This window comes from Corvus hawaiiensis, chromosome 5, assembly GCF_020740725.1.
Source record: "Corvus hawaiiensis isolate bCorHaw1 chromosome 5, bCorHaw1.pri.cur, whole genome shotgun sequence".
Classification (NCBI taxonomy): domain Eukaryota; kingdom Metazoa; phylum Chordata; class Aves; order Passeriformes; family Corvidae; genus Corvus; species Corvus hawaiiensis.
In genome coordinates this window covers 18,488,511-18,511,814 of record NC_063217.1, presented here as the reverse complement: position 1 = coordinate 18,511,814, position 23,304 = coordinate 18,488,511, and the positions used below count along the sequence as shown (strand labels likewise).

General features: G+C 39.0%; 1 protein-coding gene and 1 long non-coding RNA gene across 5 annotated transcripts in view; one reads left to right on the top strand and one right to left on the bottom strand.

The window, feature by feature from the left end:
• PPARGC1A (PPARG coactivator 1 alpha) overlaps window positions 1–23,304 on the top strand; it is a 368,736-nt gene that overhangs the window by 334,021 nt on the left and 11,411 nt on the right. For all 4 annotated transcript variants that reach the window (XM_048304122.1, XM_048304125.1, XM_048304126.1 and 1 more), the window contains exons 3-10: window positions 1,690–1,884; window positions 2,841–2,963; window positions 3,848–4,052; window positions 8,100–8,145; window positions 8,254–8,327; window positions 16,081–16,993; window positions 17,557–17,661; window positions 18,072–18,192. In XM_048304122.1, coding sequence (XP_048160079.1) covers window positions 1,690–1,884; window positions 2,841–2,963; window positions 3,848–4,052; window positions 8,100–8,145; window positions 8,254–8,327; window positions 16,081–16,993; window positions 17,557–17,661; window positions 18,072–18,192 — 1,782 coding nt within the window. The remainder of the gene's footprint in view (window positions 1–1,689; window positions 1,885–2,840; window positions 2,964–3,847; window positions 4,053–8,099; window positions 8,146–8,253; window positions 8,328–16,080; window positions 16,994–17,556; window positions 17,662–18,071; window positions 18,193–23,304) is intronic.
• LOC125326157 lies at window positions 20,499–21,291 on the bottom strand. Its single transcript, XR_007203704.1, has 2 exons — window positions 21,068–21,291; window positions 20,499–20,778 (listed from the first exon to the last, which is right to left on the bottom strand). It is a non-coding gene; the product is annotated as an uncharacterized LOC125326157 (long non-coding RNA).

Genomic DNA, 23,304 nt, shown 5'->3' with positions numbered 1-23,304 from the left:
TGTTAAAAGCTGGATTCAGAGCATGGTTTTATTCACAAGGTGGCTCCCCTCTGTCATTTCCACCCTCTACAAACTGAATTATCTCAGCTGTGTGCATATGTCTGCTTAGTATGGTGGAAATCACCTGATACCGAAACTTGGATGCTTTTTCTCAGTGGCCAAGTGCCTTTTTGCCTTTTAAGTAAATGCTTCTCCTTAGCATTAGCTTGCCTGAGTATTTATTTGTTTCTTGGAGATGAAGTTGTAAGCACCAGAATAATTTGTGCTCTGCCTTCGCTTTCTAGCTCAAAGACAGCTTTTGTGTTAGAAGCCGTGAGGTGTGATTTGGCAGAGAAGCCTAGCAGGAGCAATTATATGTGTGGTTTATGATCATCTCTGAACAGAGTCTGCTAGATGAAAGTATTACTGAAAAAAGTCGTGCTAAGGGGATACCCAGATTCGCTTGATTTTTTTTTTCCAAAGTGTAACTTGGCAGTGTTTTGCTGTTGCCTTTTTTAGCTTCTTTTTTTGCATGTTTGTTTGTCTTGCTGGTATTATTTGTCTTGCTAGTTCACTTTTAAACTTCGAGATTTGAAGTTAGCTGAAATTTTTTCACATTGTGAACCTGGAACATGGTGAGCTACTCTGAAACTGGTGGAAAAACTCCCAATTTGATATCGCTTGAATCAGTGAAAGGCTTTTCATTTACTTTAATAGCGCTAAGATCAGCCTAGGAGTCCTAGATAATTGATCTGTCAAGATCAACTTCCAATCTTTCTGAAAAATAAATATAATGATTTTTACACAGTTCTATTTCTCAGTACTCTCAGCACTCAAAAAATCTGTACCTTAATATACAGTAGGGACTATATTTCATTAAAAAATCAGGAGGCACTTAAATTTACTCAATTTGACAAAAAGAACTCATGTTGCTGAAATAAGATATAAATTAACATTACAGCCACATCTGATTAGAAATTAATCTACTTTTTATAATTGCAGTCTGAATTAGATAAATGCATACAATAGTGCATTGAGCACTCAAATGACATAACTCGAAAGGACAACTTCAAAGGCAATCTGCCTAATACATTCCTTTAAAAGAAACCCAAATGACCTGTCATTTATCATATGAGTGCTGCTGGCTATTCTTATGCCAGAATACTCAGGAATGAGGAGCTGTTCATTTGGGTTTGGAGGAAGGATTTGCAGAAATGTGGAAGGGTAACCCTTTCTCACTTAAACTGGACCGTATATGTGAATGAGGTTTTCTATATTTTACTGGTGATTCATTTTGGTGTCCTGATTAGCTGTCTGTTTCTTGTAATTTTGTCAGGTTAATTAGCTGGTGTTCAGTGTTGAAGAGAGAAAGAAAGAGACAGCCTGGGCTGACACCATCATTAGGTGTCAGCATTTTAGGCTCATCCTGTAATACAATCCCTGGGTGATTACTTATCATTGTTAACACCTGATAAGAAAAAAAAATTGTGGAAGAAAAGTAAACTAGCAGTACACCACGAGTGCAAAGAGATTTGTTTTGAACAGAGATGGATCATTTTATTGTACCTAATTACATTGTCTGAGATTCTGTTGCAGGTTACTGTTTCAAGGGCTGGTTTAACTACATGTTGTCCGCTTGTTCACATACAGACGCATCGTTTTAGTCCTTTTCTCACCAGGTTCCTCTTTTTGTTTTGTCCGCTTCCACAGAAGATAGATGAAGAGAGCGAGGCAAACTTGCTAGCTGTTCTCACTGAAACACTGGACAGCATCCCTGTGGATGAGGATGGATTGCCTTCATTTGATGCACTGACAGATGGAGATGTGACCAACGAAAAGGCCGCTAGCCCCTCCCCAATGCCCGACGGCACCCCTCCAACCCAGGAGGCAGAAGAGCCGTCTCTAGTAAGAACCCTTCCTACTGTTTAACAGGAATTGGATGTGCCTCTGGCTACCCGCTGCATGGGTATGATGTAGTCACAGTAAGGTCTGGACTTTTCATTTAGACTGGAGAGGAAAATCAAGTGAAGAACTGAAAATTAGGTGGGCAAAAACCCCCCACCAAATAGCCATAGGATGATTAATATGGCAGTCTATTAAAAAGTTGTTGAAAAGGTTGTTTTTAAACTCTTATACTAATGGAGCTGACACTTTTGCTTATCATTCTGTTCAGATAAGTCGGGGTAATGGCTCTTAACTCATATTTCATTTCTTGGGGCTCTTTTTGTTGTGCGTGTTTAGACATAATTTTTGGTGATCTGTGAAGAAAGGCCCAGTGAGTCTGTTGGGATGCAGGGCTGATTTTGTGCCTTTAACATTGATTTGACCAGTAAGCACCAGCTTAGTGCTAACCAGGGCAAAACTGAACCTTGGATGAGGATGTGGGTGAAACACTATATGCATTTTGCTCAGTAAATCTAGTTTGTGATGTGATTCTGTTTCTGCTGAAAGCCTCTTATCACTGGCTTCAGTGGAACAGAGCCAGATACCTGAATCTTGACACTGTATCCATTAGTCTGTTAATGTTTCTGTCTAGATCAGAGGCCTCTTCTGTCAAACAGATCACTGAGAATTTCATTTTGCCATGGATTCAGAAATCCAAGATCCCTGTCATTTCTGCTTGCCCCACAGTATACTGCAGTAAAGGGAGCAGAAATGTGCTGCCAAGCCAGAAGAAAATGAAATCTGTTTCCTCTGAGGAATATCAAGTCCTTCTTTTAGTTTTATTGTACTTTGCTTGCTGAAATTGATATAACTAACTTTAAGTAACTATGCAAAAATGTAGATAAGTCATTTTAATCCATAAAGATGTATAACTTTACTCTTTTCCTTCCACTTCCCTTTCCCTGATGTGTTTGTAGCTTAAGAAGCTCTTGCTGGCTCCAGCCAACACTCAGCTAAATTATAATGAATGCAGTGGTCTCAGCACACAAAACCATGCAAACACTAATCACAGGATCAGAGCAAGCCCTGTGGTTGTTAAGGTACAAACTTAATCTTTATAATAAGGAAAAAAAAGAAAGTGTAACAAGGTCTTTTATGCTTTTAGCAACCAAGCAAGCAGTAGATCTGAACGTGTTTTATTAATATGCATTCTATCTTGTAACTAATTAAAAAATAAAGTGAGTTACAGACTGGGTTCCAGAAATCATCTGAGCTCTTTTATGCTCTGAATATTTCATTTATGCCTTTTCTCTTGGCAGAGTTCAGTTGTAGTCACACCGTCTGTTACTCTTACCTACTTTATTGATACACAGAGTAGGACGGGGTGCGATAAAATTTGCTGATGGTCTGGTGTTGTTTATGAGTGACTCCAGAATGTGAGACTGCCATTTTCCCAGCTGTCTGAGCTAAGACAAATGACACTGGATTCTTGGCAAAACATTAGACATTGACTGGACAGAATGGGGGGCTTAGACATAATTCTGTTAGCAGGCAGTATTAAACAATGTTTGTCTTGCCATTGAGTGTAACTGAAAATGGACCGTTTAGGGGTACTTAAGAGAGTCGTGAATACTGGGCCCAAGCAATCAGCAGCAAATTAAGGTTTAAACCAGCTTATTTTTTTGTTCACAGTAAAGGCGCTGTAGGGTCTTGTTAGTTACATGTTGCTGAGTAGGAACATTGCAATGTAGGAGAAATGAAATAAAAAGCTGCATAAATGTCATTTAGGAATTTTAAATGTAATTTTCCTTCCTTGTTCTGCAAACAGTTATTCACAGCTCATAGATCTAGTACACTTAGACTGAACACTTCATTGAAAATCTCATCTCTTCAGAAAACCTATATCCATTCTGATAAGGTTCAGCTCACTAATTTTAGCTTTATTTTATTTTATTATTTTATTTTATTTTATCCTGTTTTTAAGACTGAGAATTCATGGAGCAATAAAGCGAAGAGCATTTGTCAACAGCAAAAGCCTCAAAGACGTCCCTGCTCTGAACTTCTCAAATATCTGACTACAAATGATGATCCTCCTCAGACCAAACCAGCAGAGAACAGGAACAGCAGCAAAGAGAAATGCACCTCCAAAAGGAAGCCCCATCTGCAGTCTCAGACAAATCATCTGCAGGGTAGGTGTGGGACTGCAGCATACAGCTTTGGTACCAGCAGTAATGCAGGGAAGCTGAAGTACCACGGTTGGGAATATCCTCAATACTACTTCTGTTCTTTGGATTAGTACTGTAAATCCAGCCTCTCTCCTGTGTAAAGAGAACTTTAAAACAGTGTAATGAAGTTAGAATTAGTTAGCTAGATTCAGCTTTTAGACATATTTAATCCTTTCATTTATTGCCCCCCAGCCTCAGAAGAGGATCTCAGGAAAAGTTTAGCAAGTATCACATGGTAATATACCAAGCTAGCTGGAGACACTTATTCACAGAAAACTGTACTACTAAGAAATCATTATACCCCTAAACAAGCTGGGCAGGCCAGTTCATTAGTGAGCTTCTTTCTGTTTTGCTGGAGTAAAACTGAAGGCATTGTTAACCTGCTACATAGCCCTTAAGAGACAATAAATAGTGCTCTCACTGCTACAGAGAAAGCAATAAATGTGTCATTCCTGTTAAAGCTCGAGTGCTGGTTTGTAATTTTATTTTGTAAATAGTTGAAAGTTTAGATGCCATCCTGATCTTTCTCTCTCATTTTTGGATTCTTTATGGTCAAAACTTAACACTTGTGTTGACTTTTAGTATCCCCTGATGTGTAAAAAACTGGTCTATATTACAAGTAGCTTCTGTGACAGCATGCAAGAACTTAAAGCCTCCTCTCTCACTTTCTCTCCATCTCTTCCCCTGTCTGTTGTCCCAAGATAAAGGAAAGCTGTAAAAGCTTACAAACCCAAAGGGAGCTTTTAAAAGTTATTGTTACTTTAAAATACATCTATGTATTTATATTGGCCTGGCATCTGGAAGGCCAGGTGCCCATCTCAGACACATCAGTGCAAATCCTGAATGACTCCACTGAAGTCAATGGAAGTTACCTGTCTGCAACAGAGATCAGGATGCAACCCTAAATGTGTTGTTTGGTATTTTTAAAGCAACAGTTGTAAACTTTATGTTCTTTCTTCTCCCCTCCCACTTTCTTGCGTTTCAGCCGCCATCAAATCCGTTTTCTCATTCTGCACTAGGAAGTATAAACAAACTCAAAAAGAATAATCTTCCCTTCCTATCACTTAATATTGTTCTTGCAGCTGTACATTCTGACATCCTAAGTATGGGTTTTCTCCATTATGGTCTCAAATTACCTAAACAATATTTCTTGTAAGAAGGAAATCCAACTGCTCCTAAAGCTTCCTTATGCCAACTGCCACTCCTTCTGGATGGCTTCGGCAGTCTCCTTCACAGCAGAATCCTGACTGAGCTCTACATGTGAAACCTGAGTCTGTTTCTGCAATGGTACTGAAAAACAGAACTGCCTGAAGTTACAATGGGCTTTATTAACACTGTTGGATGTTAAGTTGGTAGGTGATAAGGCATATTGTGTAAAACATGCTATATGCACATGTATGTTACACACATACATAGATATATGTGCACACAAACATACATACAGATTATAAAATCTTTCTGTTCAGATCAGAGCTGCTTTTCTTCCCCAGCTGAGCAATTGTGTAGATTCAGTTCAAAGAGTCAGGGCACATTGGGTTGTGGAAGCAGCATGGAGGAGAGGTTACAGAAGTCCAAAGGGACATATAGCTAACTTACCAGTGCTTAACAGATGACTGTGATTTTAGTGGTCTTGCAAGTGAATTTGCAGGCAGAGAGAAATTACCTTCTTCTTTAATTCCTGCACTTTATTTACAGGCTTTTGAAATGTTTTTTCAGCAAATTTGCCTCATACACCAATATATAACTTCAATACTAATGGATTTGCATGTAATACAAATACAAGAATATAATGCTTTCAGCTTGGACAGTCAATTCATGCAGAATCAACCTTGCAAATTTAACTGATATTTGCAGACCTGCAGTCATTGGTTCATACCTTTAATCAGAAGTACAAGAAAATTGGCTCTTTCTGTTTTAAAAAAAAATCACAGTCTGAGATTTTCTTTCAAAGTTAGGGAAAGCTCACAAAGGGTAAGTCGAATGTTATTTTCCTTTAGGGTTACTGTTGCAAACATATTGCAAACCCACAGGAATGTCCACAAACGCATTCATGCCAAAGATCATCTGTGGTTTTGCACTGAAATTTGCCCATGAGGAAACGTAGTTCTTTTGAACCTGAATGTTTTCAATTTATAGGGACAAGCAACTTGATGTGAACTCCTTTTAATAAGAGAAAACCCACGCCACAGTAGATCTTGAAGCTCTAATAAACAGGCACCATGGAAAATGATAGTGTCTTGGCTAAATATTTACACTATCAATGGCTGTATGTGAGGATGAATCCTTTGCAGAAAGAGTGTTTGGTCAAGCTCTTGCCTAGCAATAAGAAAACTGATGGGTGTTTTGGTATGCGAACTTCTCAGTGGGAGACCTCTGCCTAAAATTAATACATGGAAGTGTGAGATAATGCCTTGGTTCTGTGCCCATCTCTGGCAGATTTGCACTGTGCCTCAGTGCTTCAGAATTTAATATGTGTGTATTCTGATGTGGGACTATTCTGTGGGACTAATAAGAGCTAGCATGAGACTTTTTAGAGATGTAAATAGCTCTTACACATTCAGCTTCCTTAGCCTAAATTGGTAAAGAGTATGCAGATTTTTATTAAAAAAAAATAAAATGGAAGCTTTTGTATAAAACTTTATTCCAGAGCCTTACTGTAAGGTCTGTTTTTTTAAGCCAGTTTTACCTCTAGTTAGTCACAGGCAAACATTAGTATTCCTAGATGTATATAAATTATACACAAAGACGTGTCAGGTTACATTCAGTTTTACTGCACCTGGTTTAATGCACAAATCAGTGGCTGTGCTGGGCCAGACGAATAACTCATTGAGGTGCATCTCCTCACTCCAGTAGTGACTTCTGAGGAAGGTGAACCCGAGGTGAACACCTGAGCTTCCATTCCTAACTTTCATATGGGGAGGAGAAGAAACAATATGCAGCTCTTGAGAATTGAGTTAATTTTTTAAAAACGTAATACTACTTCAGGAATGCTCTAGAGCATATAAAAGTAATCAATTTGCATATAAAATCCCTTAATGTTGATGGGAGCTCCAAGCTTGTAATGAATATGAAATATGCAGTAGTGACACTCTGGACAAAAGATCTGCAGTGCAGGAGTGTTCAAGGGGAACATTTTGTCTTAAGTAATTAATCTGCAGAAGAGATCCCCTGCTGTTGTTCTTGCTACGATGCTCTCTGTGTTTAATATATCAATCTAACTTCTGAAAAGTAAAATTCGAAAGTAATATAATTTTTCATGTTAAAGGAATCTTAGTTGTATTACAATATGCTAGTTCTTGGCTTGCTCTGAGAAAATACCATTTTGCATGAGTAAAAGCTGCAAAGACTTACATTTTTGTAGCCAGAGCTTTGTTTTTTGCGTATGTTGGGATTGTAGTGCTGAGAGCTTCAACCCCATTTTTAACCATCTGTGACTATGTCCATGGTTTGTCATAGTTTGCAGGAATAATTTGCAAAAATTTGGACTACAACTGGTTGGACTCTGGCCTCATAGAAACAACCTATTCTCAGTGCTGTATATAAAATTGTATCTTGTAGAAGTAAAATTGACTGAATATTCATAACGTTCTGTTACTTTGTAGTTATTCTGCTGCTCCTGTTTCCAAATAAAACGTGAACTGTAGTCTAAATTAACACTGAGAGAAATAACATTTTCAGAGTGTGTCCTGTAGAGTTCTTCATTGATTTTTAACATGTACCACTCTTCTTCTGAACGGTTCTTGTCATTTGGGTTGTGTACTGTATTTCAGATGTACAGTAATTGATGTAAATAATTGTTGACGTTTAGGTGCCTTTTTGGTAGTAGTAATAAGGAATCAGGATGAGTCTCTTTATTTATCTATCTGAGGTACACTGAAATGGCAATTGAACTATCAAAGCTCAGCCTTAACTGACTACCACAGGATTCCAGTGCCAAAGTATAAAGAAATGTTTACTGTATATATTACAGAGTGTTTAAGTATTGCATAATTGTTTTCTTTTTTCCTTTAGCCAAACCAACAAGTTTATCACTTCCATTGACACCCGAGTCACCAAAGTAAGTATTAACAAGTGCAAACATTTATAAAAGGGAGGGGGGTTCAGTAGATTTTGGCTACAGCAACTCCATTTCAGCTTGTTTTTATAAATGTGCCCTGTCTTCCAGTGATCCCAAGGGTTCCCCATTTGAGAACAAGACTATTGAACAAACCTTAAGTGTGGAACTCTCTGGAACTGCAGGTGAGAAATGCAGAGTGGTGGCTCTTCCTTTAAGCATGGCTTGTGTGTTTGTTCACTGTAATATACCACAGGTATGCTGAGATCTTACAGAAGTCTCCAGTAGATTCACTTCAGTGCAGTTTAGCATTACTTTTTGTCCAGCTACCTGAGAAGAAACGTGTTTGAAAATACAGCTCCAAACCTACACAGGAGAGCATAATTTCTGAGAAAATATGAATGAAACCATTTATCTGTTACACTTCTCCATTTCCCCATAGATTTGTGTACTGCTGAGCACCATCTTTCAAAGGCAAACCCCACAGCACAGTGTAATAGATGTTACAGATGTTAAAGTTACGTGATTCAGTCTGTCTCCAGGCTGGCCTGGACTGTACATGACTGCATGTTTCAGTGCTTTGTCAATTTTAGATTAATATGTCACAAATAACAGCTTTCTCCTCTACCACTGAACAACTGTTCCATGGCTTAGAGGTAATTTTTTAAAGTGATATTCATTTTGTACTCCTGCTTTTTCTTTATTTCTTCCATTAACACACTTCACACAACCTCCCTTGATCTTCCTCCTCCTTTCTGATCCCTAGATTTGTACCTTTTGAAGATACGTAGGATTTTTTTGTCATGTAGTGGTTTAGTTCACACGTCACCCATTTAATCATTCATTTAATTCGTCTGCTCCTCTTTCTGCTGAAGTCAATTCCTTCAGACTCAGATCTATCTTATGGCTTTCCTCTGAACTCTCTTTTGCCTCTGTTTTCCTGAAGTGTCCAGAGCCGAGCACAAAAGAACACATTGAGCTCCACCTGAGCTATTCCCAAGACCATTTTCTTTCTCAGTTGTGTAATATTGAAAAATAAGAGATGTCCTTGGCATGTGTTTCTCTCAGCATAGCAGTAGATTGTAAAATATGTGATCTCTAGCATTGAGGGGGAGGGGTGTATTGCAAAATATGTCTTCAGGTACTGCAAATCAGCTTGGTGCTCCTAAATTCAGTGGCAGCAGGCCCAAACACTGGGTTTTGGTGGGTACATTGGGCTTTCACCTTCCTACAACCATCATTTCACTTTTTCAGAAACTTTTTCATTAGTTCAGCATTAAACCATGAACACCTTTCATGTCCTGGAAGCTTGCAGTCTTAATCATTCCTCTCAAGGCAAAAGGGAACATTCTTCCTATACATCTTCATTTTGCAAAACCAACATAAACATGGCAAAATTCACTGTATGAAGGAGGATAATCCTGTTCAGTGCCAGTAGGCCTGAAGCATGGAGAAGCCTTTTCCATCACTACTGAAGAGCAAGTCTGCACAAGGGTGCCCATTTGTAAGCACATGGGTAAGTCAGTGCTTAGTGCTGCCAACAGAAAGGGGCAGATGAGGTGACTACAGCAGAGTGGTACAAGCAGCCGTTGAAATTACTGAAGGAAGCAGTGTTTTCTCTCAGCCAAAAAGTCAGCAGCCTGCTTTTCCCATCAGCTGACTAGACAGAAATTGGGAGTCAGTCTGACCCCTGGATAGTCCTCTAGTGTTGTGTCCATACTGGCAACGGGAATGGTCTTGGTATTACCAAATTCATTCCGCTCCATCAGCTGTGCACAGAGGAGGAAACAAAACAGCTCTGTAGTTGGCTTGGACAACATAACCAGGAGAACTGGTGCATTTAAAAAAAGCATCAGAAGCTGTGAAACAGCACAACTGAGCACATATGTAAACAGGAATGTTGTACTATGATTCTGTGATTTTTTTTCCACTTTGGAAGAGAACAGAAGTTAGCTAGGAAATGAACTGATGATACTCAGGTAGAATAATAATTGGAGTGTGTGCGGCCAGGGAGCTGGAGCAGTGTTACCAAGCAGTGTACACAATGGTGGCTCTTGGACTTCATGTTGCACTTGCTCTGGTCTTCACAGTGCCTGGTGAGGACATTTCAGGAGATCATGCTGTAGCTGTGTTAATCCCTGCCTGCATATACGCATAGTTTTTATTTTTATATTCATGTATGTATGTAAATCTATAAAAAGATGCATATCTTACTTTTTAAGTCATTTGTATTGTAGTAGTGTTGTGTCCTGAGTCTGCTTTTGCTGGAAGCAAAGTACATGACAGAAACAGCCTGGAGTACTGAAGAACTTACAGCATATGTATGTAAATCATGGCAGAATTGGGACCCACTTCAGTTTAAAAAACAACCAAAAATAAAATAAAGAAAAAAATAGTGGCAGTAGTGATTAATAATACCTTGAAGTTCTTTAGTGAGACCCTGGCAACTCCAAATTATATCCAGATAACCGCATTGCTCATTGTCCTTATATAGGGCAGCTTGCACTATACAAGCACTATTTATTATAATTTAAATTGGAGTTACCTTGATCTCACTACTGAATTGAAAATACCATTAGCAGTGCTGCTTGCACTATCGAAGCACAAAGTATTTTAATATAAATAGCAACTCCCTTGATCTCTCTGCTGAAAACAACATTGCTTCCCTCACTGATGAATTAAGTATAGACTAGAAAAATAAATAAATAAAAGCATTTCCCAGATGAGCCATCAATCTTCGTCACACACGCATTTTGGATTCATGTATCTAAAGTCAAACTGAAACCATTCTCTTGCCAGTGCTATATCTTGCTTTACAACAGGTTTGTTAGTACTCATGAATGTAACTTTGTCCTCCCTAAAACTGTCAAAACATCAATTTGTCAAATTACAAGGAACAAATATTCTTTAAAGTGTTTTCCTGCCACACATAAGAATTCTTTCAATACTCTTTAAATAAGTGTCCTAAGTCCATTGCTATCTAAAGTCCTGTTTCTTGAAGCTGATCATTCTAGTGTTACTCTAAGGAAACTGGACCGGAACATCATGACATGGAGGGAGTCCTAGATGATGATAATGCAGTGAATGAAATCCCTGTGTCCGATGAGTCTCATTCCGAGTAAGACGCTCAGAAGACGTCCATCTCCCTTTGTTCCCACAGCCAGCTGCATTGCCAGTGCCTTGCTAAGAGGCCATGGGCTTGAACCTCTCCAGTGTCTTCCAGAAATGTGGGATGGTTCTTTGTCAGCTCTTTCCTCTTTGTTACACGTCAGACTGTGGGGGGGAGGGGGGCCTGTGCAAGCACAGGGACTAGGAGGATGACTCACCTTCTGGAGGTGGCAGTGTTTCTCTTGGCAGACAAGGGCTCCTCAGTGATTGTTTTAGACTTTTGATTGTCTTAGACAAACATCTGAACGCCAGATGTTAGATAGCATGGCTTCTAATTAATCCCTCTCTGTTCTCCATGTCTTCTTAAACCTTCACACATAAATACTCAAAGCCACCATTTAAGTACATGGAGTCAGTTTACATGCTTTAGGTTCAGTCAGTAACTAGAAGACCATTTCCACCCTCTTGGTGGAAAGTCTCTCATTTGATACAGATCACTGTAATTCATTGTAGTGTAAAATTCCTCACTGGTCTTGGGGGCAGAATTTGATTTCTTTGAAAAGATGACAGAAAAAGCTGTATGTACATAATCAGCTTGAAGAGTGATTTGGAATTTGTGACCATCCGTGAGGATACTGATACTCTGATATTTGCCTACCTCTGGATTTGTGTTACCTCTTACTTGTCAGAACAAATATGTAAAATCTGTCATCTAAGAACTTCTTTGACCTCAGAATGATTTCTGATAAAGTGAGATGTGAGATGTAGAGAGTTGTCCAGAGGGACTAAAATCTAGTGAATTATTTGATGTTTTCAGGCATCTGTGTTTATTCTCTCTAGCACTGACAACAGGATTAAATTGAATACTCAACAAGCATGTAGTTTTTTATTATATGATGACTATTTAATTTTATTATCTTTTCCTAGCTTCTGCAATCTTGTGCCATACAAACACTCTTCTTCTACTGAATTGAGCTGTTATCTTGTGGTCAGTGTTTAAAGTGGCCTTAAATAATGTTTCCCTTGACAATACGTTTTCAAACTCAAAGGTATGAAAGAATTCATTTTCAATGCCTCTCAAAAGCCCAGTGCACATGTGGAAAGGTTCCAGGGCTGTATTCCCCAAAAGATGCTAATTATCAGCCCCCTCAAAGCACAGCAAACATCATCAAACATTTGAATGCTAAGCTACTGTAGAGATCTAGAAATATCTGTGTCTATGTAAAACAGCATTAAAAATCAGTTGTAAGAAGTCCAGATGTCACTTTTAATGCAGAGGCACTCCCCTAATTTCTGCTTACCAATTTAGCTGAGCTAAATGAGTTGCACTGTGGGGGGCAGGGGCGAGGGTTTAAGTCAAGGTTTGGAATGTGTTGAAAGTAGTTTCACCCTCCCGGAGACTTTCTGGAAAGAAGTTGCTTGGCCAAGGTGGCAGAGTCGGCACATGTGCAAACACCTTTCATTGCACAGACACAGGGAGGATGGTGCTGCTTTGGCAGCAGTGCTGGCAATTTGATGTATGCTGTTTTCTAGCACAAGATCACTGAGTGAGTTCGTAGTATATAGACAGAGCAAGGCAAAGTGCAAACGTACCATTTACCAAAGCTATTCAATTAAGGAAAAGTCCCTACAAAGAAAATGGTTTTATAGCATGTCATGAAAAAATACTTGCCTTTTCCTTTAAAAAGAAAAAAGACTGTTTAAGGAGGATGATTGTAGAGTATGTACCACTTCTAACAGATTTGCTGTGCAGAAGTACATAAGTGTGAGTGATGTAGAGGTACTTGTTTATTATAGAGCACATTTCAATGCAGTAATCATAAATATTGCTAAGGTTGTGCTCTGTTGAAATATGACCTACATACTCTTGATTGTTTGTGTTACGTGATTTGTCTGACACCCATTACATTCTGGGTAATGGCAGCCATTTGTTGCTGTGCACAGCAGGCTCTTTTGACAAAAGAAAATAGGCAGCAATAAAAAAGCTATAGTCTGAATTACATTCTGCACAGCGCTGCACTGCTGAGAGTTTGTGCAAGTGTGTTAACAATGCTCTGAACTGCCTCTTGTCAGCCTTCAGCCTGTAATGGCCATCTGTCCTTCCATAAATTTGTCAAAACCTGCTAAGTTCAAGAGAGAGTACAGAATATACCTTGTACTGTCAACACTTAAATGTACACACTGGGGAGAAATCAGTGCATGTGAAATAATCCAATGGTTATGGAATATTGTAATGCCATTGATGTGGGATCATGGCCCTCAGTGAAGATTACCAGGGATTAGAGTGAAGATGAACAAGTGTGCAGCCGACTGGTTTTCTCAGAATTCACGGTTTGGAGATTGGTCATGGGACACTCTGTAGAGGTGACATGAATTCAAAACTTCACTCTGTCCTCCATCCCCCAGTGTAGGTCTGTTCAAAAGTTAAATGAACATTTTCCAACTTTTATCTGTTTCTACTTGCCTGTGCACTTCCTGCTTCTGCTGAAAACCAGGAAAAAAGCCAGAATGCCATGAGGAAGCCCTTTCTTAGCCTGTCCCAGCCCTGTTCTGCCAGCAAGGGAAGTGCCAGTAAATTTAGCTCAGTCTGTACTTTCATGAGGGTTTTTTTGGTACGGTTTTTTTTCCCCTCTTTCTGAAGATTGTTGGACTCCTTGTCAGGTTTCTGGAAATTGTAATACTGTGTGTTTTGCTTTCTTCCTGCCAGGACAAGCTTTAAAGAAGTAGAATTTGAAACAATATTTTATTTTGAATATTGGATTATCTCTGGAGTTTCTCTGCCTGAAATTCTTAAATATGCATGTTCATTGTGGAGTGGTTGTATTTTTGTTTCATTCTTTTTTTAAAACTACATCTAAAACCCAGTAACTAACCCCAGAATTTCCTCACGGGCTTTCTAATTTCACAAGTGTCATTTTTAAATTTTTTTTCTAGAAAATTGCTTACTGAAGTATTTGTTCAATCTGAGCCTCAAGTTTTAAATTGGAAATTATTACTGCAGATTTTTCAATAGGACTGTTCTCGTCATTTTAGCCAAAATTCATTTGGTAGTCAAAGATATTTGTCAGTGAGGAGGTGCATAAGGTATGAAATACTTAGTACTGTCTCAAGTGAATATTTAGGAAGAAGAAAGAAAAAAACGGCGGACTCAGAGGAAATAGTTTAACAGTGATGACTGCACAAAATTTTTTTTAGTATTAAATTCAAATTTGGTGTAACTAGGGTTTTAGGTTTCATAATCTTTGCCTCAATTTTCCTTGAATTTTGTGGCATTAGATAAAGTCTTCACATAGCCATGGGTAGCTTGTAACCAGTTTTTCTGAACATTCAGACAAAATCAAGCATCTCTCTCACATCAAGTATTCATGCCTTGGTGCTTCTATTTTCTTATTTTCTGGAAGAAATTCATTGCAGATAATGCAATGGGACTCCCAATCTCCATTTATGCTCCTTAGGGAGCACTGCACATTGATGGACGCTTTTCCTTCTTTACAGCAAAACGCTATAGAACATGTTCCATTTGCATTGATCTGCTGAGCTGTGTTGCATGTTTAGAAATACCAAACAGAGCTCTACAGCCATGTTCGAAACCCACATTTCCTGTAACTCTGTCTGCCTTCTTTTCTCATTCTTGCTGAGGAACTAATGGAAAGCTCATTGCTTGGGCTAGAAGTATTCTTGGACAGCATGAGCCTCTGGGTTGCTTAGGGATGGTCTAGGTTGTCTTGGAGAACTCCCTAATCTCCATCTATTTTGTTAAATTTTAAGCGTATATTACTAAACTATATTAGTGTCAATTGGACAGAAGCAAATTTTTCAAACTTAACATACTAAGTACCTTCCTGAAGAGAAATTAACTTCCTTAACAGTGTCTGCTGTTTGCTGTTACTCTGCCCTGACATCTGGGGTTATCCTTCTGTAATGTCTGAAGAAATTCTATGATTTCTACAGAAACTATTGGAAGTTATATTCTGCACTTACAAAAATAATGGGAAGATGCTTACTGGAACATGCTGTAGTCCTTCCTGCAATTTTGTCTCATCATAGTGATGCAGTCTATGACAGTTATGTAAATAAACCTGTTAGTTAGCAGTATATTTAGTCATTGAATACTTACGTGTTTCATTTTGACTCCCTACTACATGACTCTCACCAAGATTTAGTTCTAAATGTAGTGGTTCGTTGCAGTTGTGGTTGTCCTGTTGTTCATTTGAGTTTCAGTTACAGAACTACATTTCCGGCAAAATGTATTAGTTATGCTAAAGACTGTATTATACATACATATATAATATATGTATATACATTAGCAATGGTTTTCTAAGTTAATGAACTCTAGAGACATAGAGTCATTGCCATTGAGTTGTAGGGTGGCTGTATTTCCATGCATTTAAGGTCTGTGTCCTTTGGTAGCGCTCATTTATTTCTCTTGGCCTTGCTTTTATCCAGGTTCTTATCTGCTAGGTTCTTTATGTTTTTGATGGTGCCAGTCTTTTGACTTCTCATTTTTACATCAAAATCTATTTTATATTTAACAAAAACGTCTTTTGGGTTTTATCTTTTGATCTTTTCTATCAAAATCTACAGAGAGAGGGGCAGATGTCATGGAGGAAGGGGAGGGGCAGAAATGATGCTGAAGAGTAATGGCAATGCATTAGTATTTTTGCTATTGTTGTCACCAGACCTTTGGTGGTTTTATTCTCAGTATTGGTAGTGTTGAAGTGACATAGCATGGGTCTTGATTTGTATCTGTTTTAAGAAGCATATGAGCCACCTTTATAAACATTGTATGTGTGCTTAAAAGCATTCTGTTCCTCCTTTTACTCCCTGTAGGCCTAACTCCACCTACAACCCCTCCTCATAAAGCCAACCAAGATAATCCTTTTAGGACTTCACCTAAACCGAAGTCATCATGCAAGACTGTTCTACCACCTTCAAAAAAGCCCCGCTGTAGTGAGTCTTCCAGTTCTCAAGGAAATAACCCAATCAAGAAGGGTCCAGAACAGTCTGAGCTGTATGCGCAGCTTAGCAAGACTACAGTACTGTCCAGTGGACATGAGGAGAGAAAGACAAAACGGCCCAGTTTGCGGCTGTTTGGTGACCATGACTACTGTCAATCTGTGAATTCAAAATCGGAAATACACATTAAAATATCCCAGGAACTTCAGGACTCCAGACAACCAGAATTTAAGGATTCTTCACCTGGGTGGCAGTGTCAGATTTGTTCTTCTTTAGAACAAGACCAGTATTTCAAGAAAGAGACTTTACAGACAAATAAGCAGGGATCCCATGGTAATAACAGAAAACAGCTCCAAGACCAGGAAATTCGGGCTGAACTGAATAAGCATTTTGGTCACCCCAGCCAAGCTGTTTTTGATGAAGAAGCAGATAAGACCAGAGAACTAAGGGACAGTGATTACAGTAATGAACAATTCTCCAAACTACCTATATTTATAAATTCAGGACTAGCAATGGATGGTCTGTTTGATGACAGTGAAGATGAAAGTGATAAACTATGCTACCCTTGGGATGGGACACAAGCCTATTCATTATTTGATGTATCACCTTCTTGCTCTTCTTTTAACTCTCCATGCAGAGATTCAGTGTCTCCACCCAAATCCTTATTTTCTCAAAGATCTCAAAGGACACGCTCCAGATCAAGGTCCTTTCCTCAACGCAGGTCTTGTTCCCGTTCTCCATATTCCCGATCGAGATCAAGGTCGCCCTGTAGTAGATCCTCTTCAAGGTATGGTACAGCAAATTCAAGTATGATCTTTGTAGTTTATAAGACGAACAGCAAAAACATGAAGAAACTTACAGGAAAGAAAGAAAAAAAGCAAGAAATAACTTAATCCAGTGCAATTCATTCTATTGCTCCTGAGCTGATTAACTCTGACGGTTAAGGGTTTGCTACAGAAACACTTGTTTCCAATATCCTTTAAATTTGCCAGGGTTACACATTCTGAGTGGAGGCAGTCAGGTCAGAGGCAGAGCAATTGGTGAGAGATGTACACAACTAACCTTTCCCATTATCTGTGAGCTGCCTGGTGCCAATCTAGCTGCAGCCTCTATCAGATGGAGTTGACAGTGGCTGACTGTCTGCTCTGTGTTAGCCTCAATAAGGAACATTACCAAAGGGCCAGGAGGGGGGAAATCACTTGAGGCCCCTTAGTTGAGTAGGAGATCACACACTGTCACTGGAAAATCCCACTGGTAGCTTAGAAGAAATTTTAAGTTCAGGGGAGAGGTAGAAAACAGTGTCAATAGACTCAAATGGAATGACAGAGGTGAATGTGTTTCCTCCTGCAGATCTTGTTGCTATTATGAGTCCAGCCACTGTAGACACCAAGCATACAGAAGTTCTCCCTTACGTGGAAGATCACGGTCCAGATCACCGTGCAGTCGCAGACCCAGGTAGTGCCTTTGGCCTGCATCTGCTTTGCTTTGCAACTGTTCCTCAGGAGATAATTGTAGAATCACAGAATCATTAAGGCTGGAAAACACCTCTGGGATCATTGAGTCCAACCTTTGGCTAAACACCGCCATGTCAACTAAACCATAACACGTCCACTCGTTTCTTGAACGCTTGCCAGGATGGTGACTCTCCCACTTCCTTGGGCAGCCCATTCCACTGCCTGATCACCTTTCCAGTGAAGAAATTGTTCCTGATATCCAAACTGAACCTCCTCTGGTAGAGTTTGAGGCCATTTCCTCTTGTCCTGTCTTCAATTGCCTGGGATAATGAAGCATTCCAGAAATTGTATTTCTAATTTTACATTTACAAATGCAGGTTCTTGATTTAATGACTAAGTTATGTTTCCTAGATATGACAGCTATGAGGAATATCAGCATGAAAAGCTGAAGAGGGAAGAATACCGCAAAGAGTATGAAAAACGGGAATCTGAAAGGGCCAAGCAAAGGGAGAGACAGAGGCAGAAAGCAATTGTAAGCACTGTGAAGATAACTTTCATATTGAAATAGATCTCTGTTTCTTTTCATAACACTAGAATTCAGACTTTATTTTCTTTCTTTTTTATAAAAATACAAAAAATTTCATATGTGTATTTCTTAGTATTTCTCATTTCAAGCAAATATGTGTTTTCATAATAATTTCTGTTTTGGTGTCACACTGCTAATTTTTTCAGATTCTATAAATTGCAACTCTCCAACTTCCTCACAATGAACAGATACAGAGAACTGACTAGAAAAAGGGGTCATCCCAGACTAGTAGAAGAGAACTAGCCTATTTCTTACACAGATCTATCAGTGAACCAGCCTTTTATACTGTATTTCACCTACCAGACATACACAATATAAGGAGTCAGCTGATATACCAATTGCTGAACTCTCAGAGTGGCTGTAATTGTCTATACAGAGGATGCAGACAACAGAACTCAAAACTGGGATCCAAAGACATGACTTGAATTACAATTCTTTCAGTGTCTGTGATTCGGTTAATTTTTAAGTTATTTTTAGCAAAATAGTTTGAAGACATGATGCAATTTAAAAACGTCACTTAACACTGGCCCTCTTGTAATGAGCATGTATTATTTAATTATTTTGTTCATCAGTGTTCTCTATAAAACAACTGAACTACCTGAGGCAAAGGAAATAACCCATGTGGGGATAAGCAACTCTCTTGGCTGTTGTAGCAGTAGGACAGAAGGAAGAATGGCTATTAAATGGACAGGTGGCTTTTGCCCCTTTTGGGTTCCCCATTGGCAAGTGCATTTTGATAAATTAAACTGGAAGCTGCTGTAAATCTGGACTCCTCTTGTAGTTGCTAAGCCCATTTGGTAGCTCACCTTAACGTTTTGATTTTCTTTGTCCTGCTCTTCCCATTCAGTTGTACCTACATGGCTGTTCTGGTTGTGCTCTGGCTCTTGCATGAACTGGTACAGGCCAGGACACTTCATCTTTGTTTCCAGGTTTTCCATTAATGCTCTGTCCAGAGGTCACCAAAATTAATAGGTCTTTTTCCCAGTTCCATTAGTGGACTTTGTAGTAAAAGGTGATTTGTCACACATTTGGCAGAGTTTCTCCTAATGCACCTACAGAACTGGGAGTGTGTAGAGATTGACAGAGACTGGCATGGTCTACAGCAATGAGAAGTTCTGGGGGTGAACAGACAACTTGATGGTCTGATTTTTGTCTCTGCTACTGTTGTTCTTAGTGAGCTTCAGCAAATCATTTCACTTTTCTCCATGTCAGGTGCCCTATCCACAAAGTGTGGGTTATAGGTGTATTTTGTAAAGCGCAAGATTTAGAGCTGTAACATGCTCTGCTGTGCTGCTCTGAAACACAGTGAAGGCAATGGAATCATTTTGTGTGGCTTCAGGCAGGGCCACATTTAAGTCAATTGTTGCAGTTAGTTTTAAAATATCTCACTTCCATCTGCTTAGAGATGAGCACTACCTTCCAGCAATCGTAACTTACACTGGCTGTCCTCTCTTAGAGCTACCACAAATTAGAGATTCAAGTAGACCTCTCTCATAGGTGTATCTTGCTACTTCTCAATTACTGTACCTTACCCATATAAGTAAACATGAATCCTGCTGAGGAGGTAGAAAATCTGATTTAGTTTAAAACAAACAAATATTTGGCAAGTAGCTAATCAAGAGAAAAGGAAAAAAATGAAAGAAAAGAAACTTTAAAAGCTCCAGATATGCTGCATCATACTTCCTGCATTAAAAATTCTAGACAATTCAAAACCAAGGTTGAATTTATTTTCTTTCTAAAGTGAACATTTTCATTATAATTAACTTAATTAATGGAATTATTTATTAATAAACATAAATAAATCAAAACTAAAAATAAATGTCAATAAACAGGACATGGCAAAAAATCTAAAATCCAGTCATCTGTGTGAGTTCTGCAGGAAATGTGAATTAAATCCTATTAACTCCCTTATACAAAGTCTACCAGCACTTTTACTTTAAAAATCTTGCTTTGAATTGGGCTATTTTATGCCCTGTGAAAAAAGGTAAGGATTAGGAGACAGCAGAAAAAGGGAATCTCCGATCTCATGAATTCCGTGATAAAATTTGTGTTATTTCTAGCATTCTCTGCTCTTTAGCTTACACCTTTAGGTTTATGGGGCTCTTTTGTGTTACTTTTTTCATTCTTGAGGGACTCAACTCATTTATCGTTCAGCCACAAGAATGTCCTTCCTCTCTTTCCTTGAGCTCTTTTCTACAGTCCAATAAGTTTAGATTTCTTTGCTCTCTGTATTGGGGAATTTTTTTATTTTATTTCTAGCCCATTCTCGTGCTGCCAGAATTGATTTATGGCCACATACCTCTAGATACTGTTAGAAGAGTCGTCCAAAGACTAGGCAGTACTAATGCCTCAGTTACTACACAGGGCAGGTGACTTTCTCCATGAGAAGCACCATGCTAAGATCCCAAGAGTTAGTTGTAGAAAGGATGCACAGTAGAAAAGGAACAGCAGTTACGACAGAGCCGAAAGTCATCAGGTATTGTGGAAACAATATCCAAAATTAGTCTCTGTGGGACAATAGGCATGGGAAACCTAGGAAAAAGAAATGATAAAAAAATCGTATTTTAACCTATTTTAGTCTGTCAAAACTATGTGTGAAGCACTGCCCTCTGATTGTGCAGGCAGCTTCTCTTTTGGCAGATGTGAAGACATAGTGACAGAATGCTGAGGAGGCTTGTTTTAGAAGCCTGTGCTCAGGCACGGGCACGTTTTAAAGCCCCTTCAGTCTTGCACACCCCACCTTTGCTGTACAAGATACAGAGCTAGAAGCTTGGGATTTGTATTTTCCTGTGTAGATTCCTGAACTCCTATCTATACTTACAGCTGTATAGAGGTGATTTGACTTCAAAAGGTACTGTGATATTTGTCTCGTCTTCCACTTCTTCTTTTTCCCTCTCCAATTACTGGAGATTCAGTGCCTTTTTTGTGGATTGAGGTCTTAATTTTGAGCAGGCATACTTGAAAAATACAGGTTGAGCCTACAAGGTACTTAGAGAGTAAAAAAAAAATTTTGTCATTCATTCATTCATTCATTCATTCATTCATTTATACTTTTGATTGTGTTTCCTTTCTGAACTGACCAAATATTAGCATAGTTTAGTTCGATCTTGATTTGTTTTATTTCACTGGGTCATGATTTTTTTTTAGAATGGATCCTCATTGAACATAAGAATGGTCTGCCACCAAGACCTTAACCATGTAAGCCAGATCATAGTGGGGACACATGGACTATGAACCTTAGAGGACAGGAGAGTCTACTTAGTGCTTTGTAGAAACTGGGATCCAACCCCCAACCAAGGCAGATCACAGTGATTTGCTTAGAGGTCTGAGGACCCCTTTTTTTTCTGATACACTCCAGAAAATTTTTGAGCTGTGTGGGCTTTTACTCCAGCAGTTCATTAGACCATGTGGCAAATACTTTTCAAAGCATAGCACCAGAAATAGCACATTCCAGTTCTGGAGTCACTAGTTGGTGATTTCCTCATTGATACGGTTCACCAGAGCTGGAGGTTAAGCTGTCTGATGAGCAGCTTGTTGTTGTGGCTGTCTGCTACTCTGCCACTCTGGCCATGATACTGACTTACAGTCATATCCTTCATGAAGCTCATTTACTGTGTGCACTGGCTACTGCCAAGAGGTAATACAAAATCAGGTTATACTCGAGTAGAAAATTACAATTAACATTACTACTTTTCATTTCTAAATGCTGACAGCCTCTATCTATGATACAAGTATCAAGAGTCCCGGTCCCAGAGAGCTTACAGACATTAGAAGATAAATGCGCTGTGAGGCCACTGCAGTGGAGAGAAACACATGGTTTCAAAGAAAATAAATTGCTCTAAAACAGGAAGGCAGGAGAAAGGTGGTTTCATAAATGAGTGCTTGCCTTCTCTAAAGTCTAAACCCAAAGTTAGCCTATAATGGGGCTCATTTCCAGTTATGAAGGATTCAATGTATGTTGTATATTTAGTTCGGATTTTTTTTGTTGTTGCTCATCTTGATAGCCTAGATACCAGGTACTCTAATTTTGCTGTATATGTTTCCAAAAATGTATCAAATGAATTACCTAAATTTTGAGTTTTACTGGTCCATCATTATTTTTCTAGCAGTCACCATGGAGTGTCTGAACTGTTCAGCCCTTGCTTACCCACACAGCAGCATGTGATAATAATCTTGGTTTTTTTCTTTTTCCAAGTTCCTGTGATTTTTACTTTTGCCGTTCATACTTACTCACAGGCCATACTAATTTTTCTTTACTCAGTCTAAAGAATTGTTTTCTTATTACTATTACACCAGAAGCTTAAGCTTTAATTGCTTTTTTACACCCATAGCATTTCTATTTTTACAACTCTGTCCAACCAATCCCATTGCATTTTCAAAATGGTATTTGGCCTTCAGCTCTAATGATAAAAGTCTTCTTGGCTTTCTACTGGAAGAGAAGTCATTTGGCACAGAACGCAACACAGGCATGGGGTGTGCACCCAGCCAGCCACCTGTGCTGGAGTGAGCAGCAGAACCTTTACAAGCCCATAGCAGAACCCACCTTTAAAATCCTCCTGGATTTCTTGTCTCAGCTTCACATAAAGCATTTCCTGGCTTTCGGAGAACTAGGTATGCACCACAGATGTGCAGGCAAAAAGTGGTAGGGAAAATGGGAACAGCAGCACTGTGTGGTGTTACCTCTGGAGTGGCTGCCTTCAGTTCCCATGGGCCCCGCTTAGCAGCACCACAGGCAGGCAAAGCAAACAACTATTGGGGAAAAAAGCAAAAGAACCCAAGTGAAAACTAATACATCTAATGGTCTGTGTTTAGTTCCATGTGAAATAAAGACTTAGGAATAGGGAATCACAAAGAAAATAAAGTTTTGGAGGAAACCTTTGCAAGATAAAAGGATCCTTAGCATCAGTCAGTGTTTTGGAGGATGAGTGGTCCCTTTATTGACCCTTAGAGGTGTAAGGTATATTCAGGTCTTGTTTTTTCGTATTTTGGTGTTCTAATGCTTTAGTATTTTCATTTGAGACTTAAAATACTGCATGTCAGTCTGAGATTTTCTGCCAC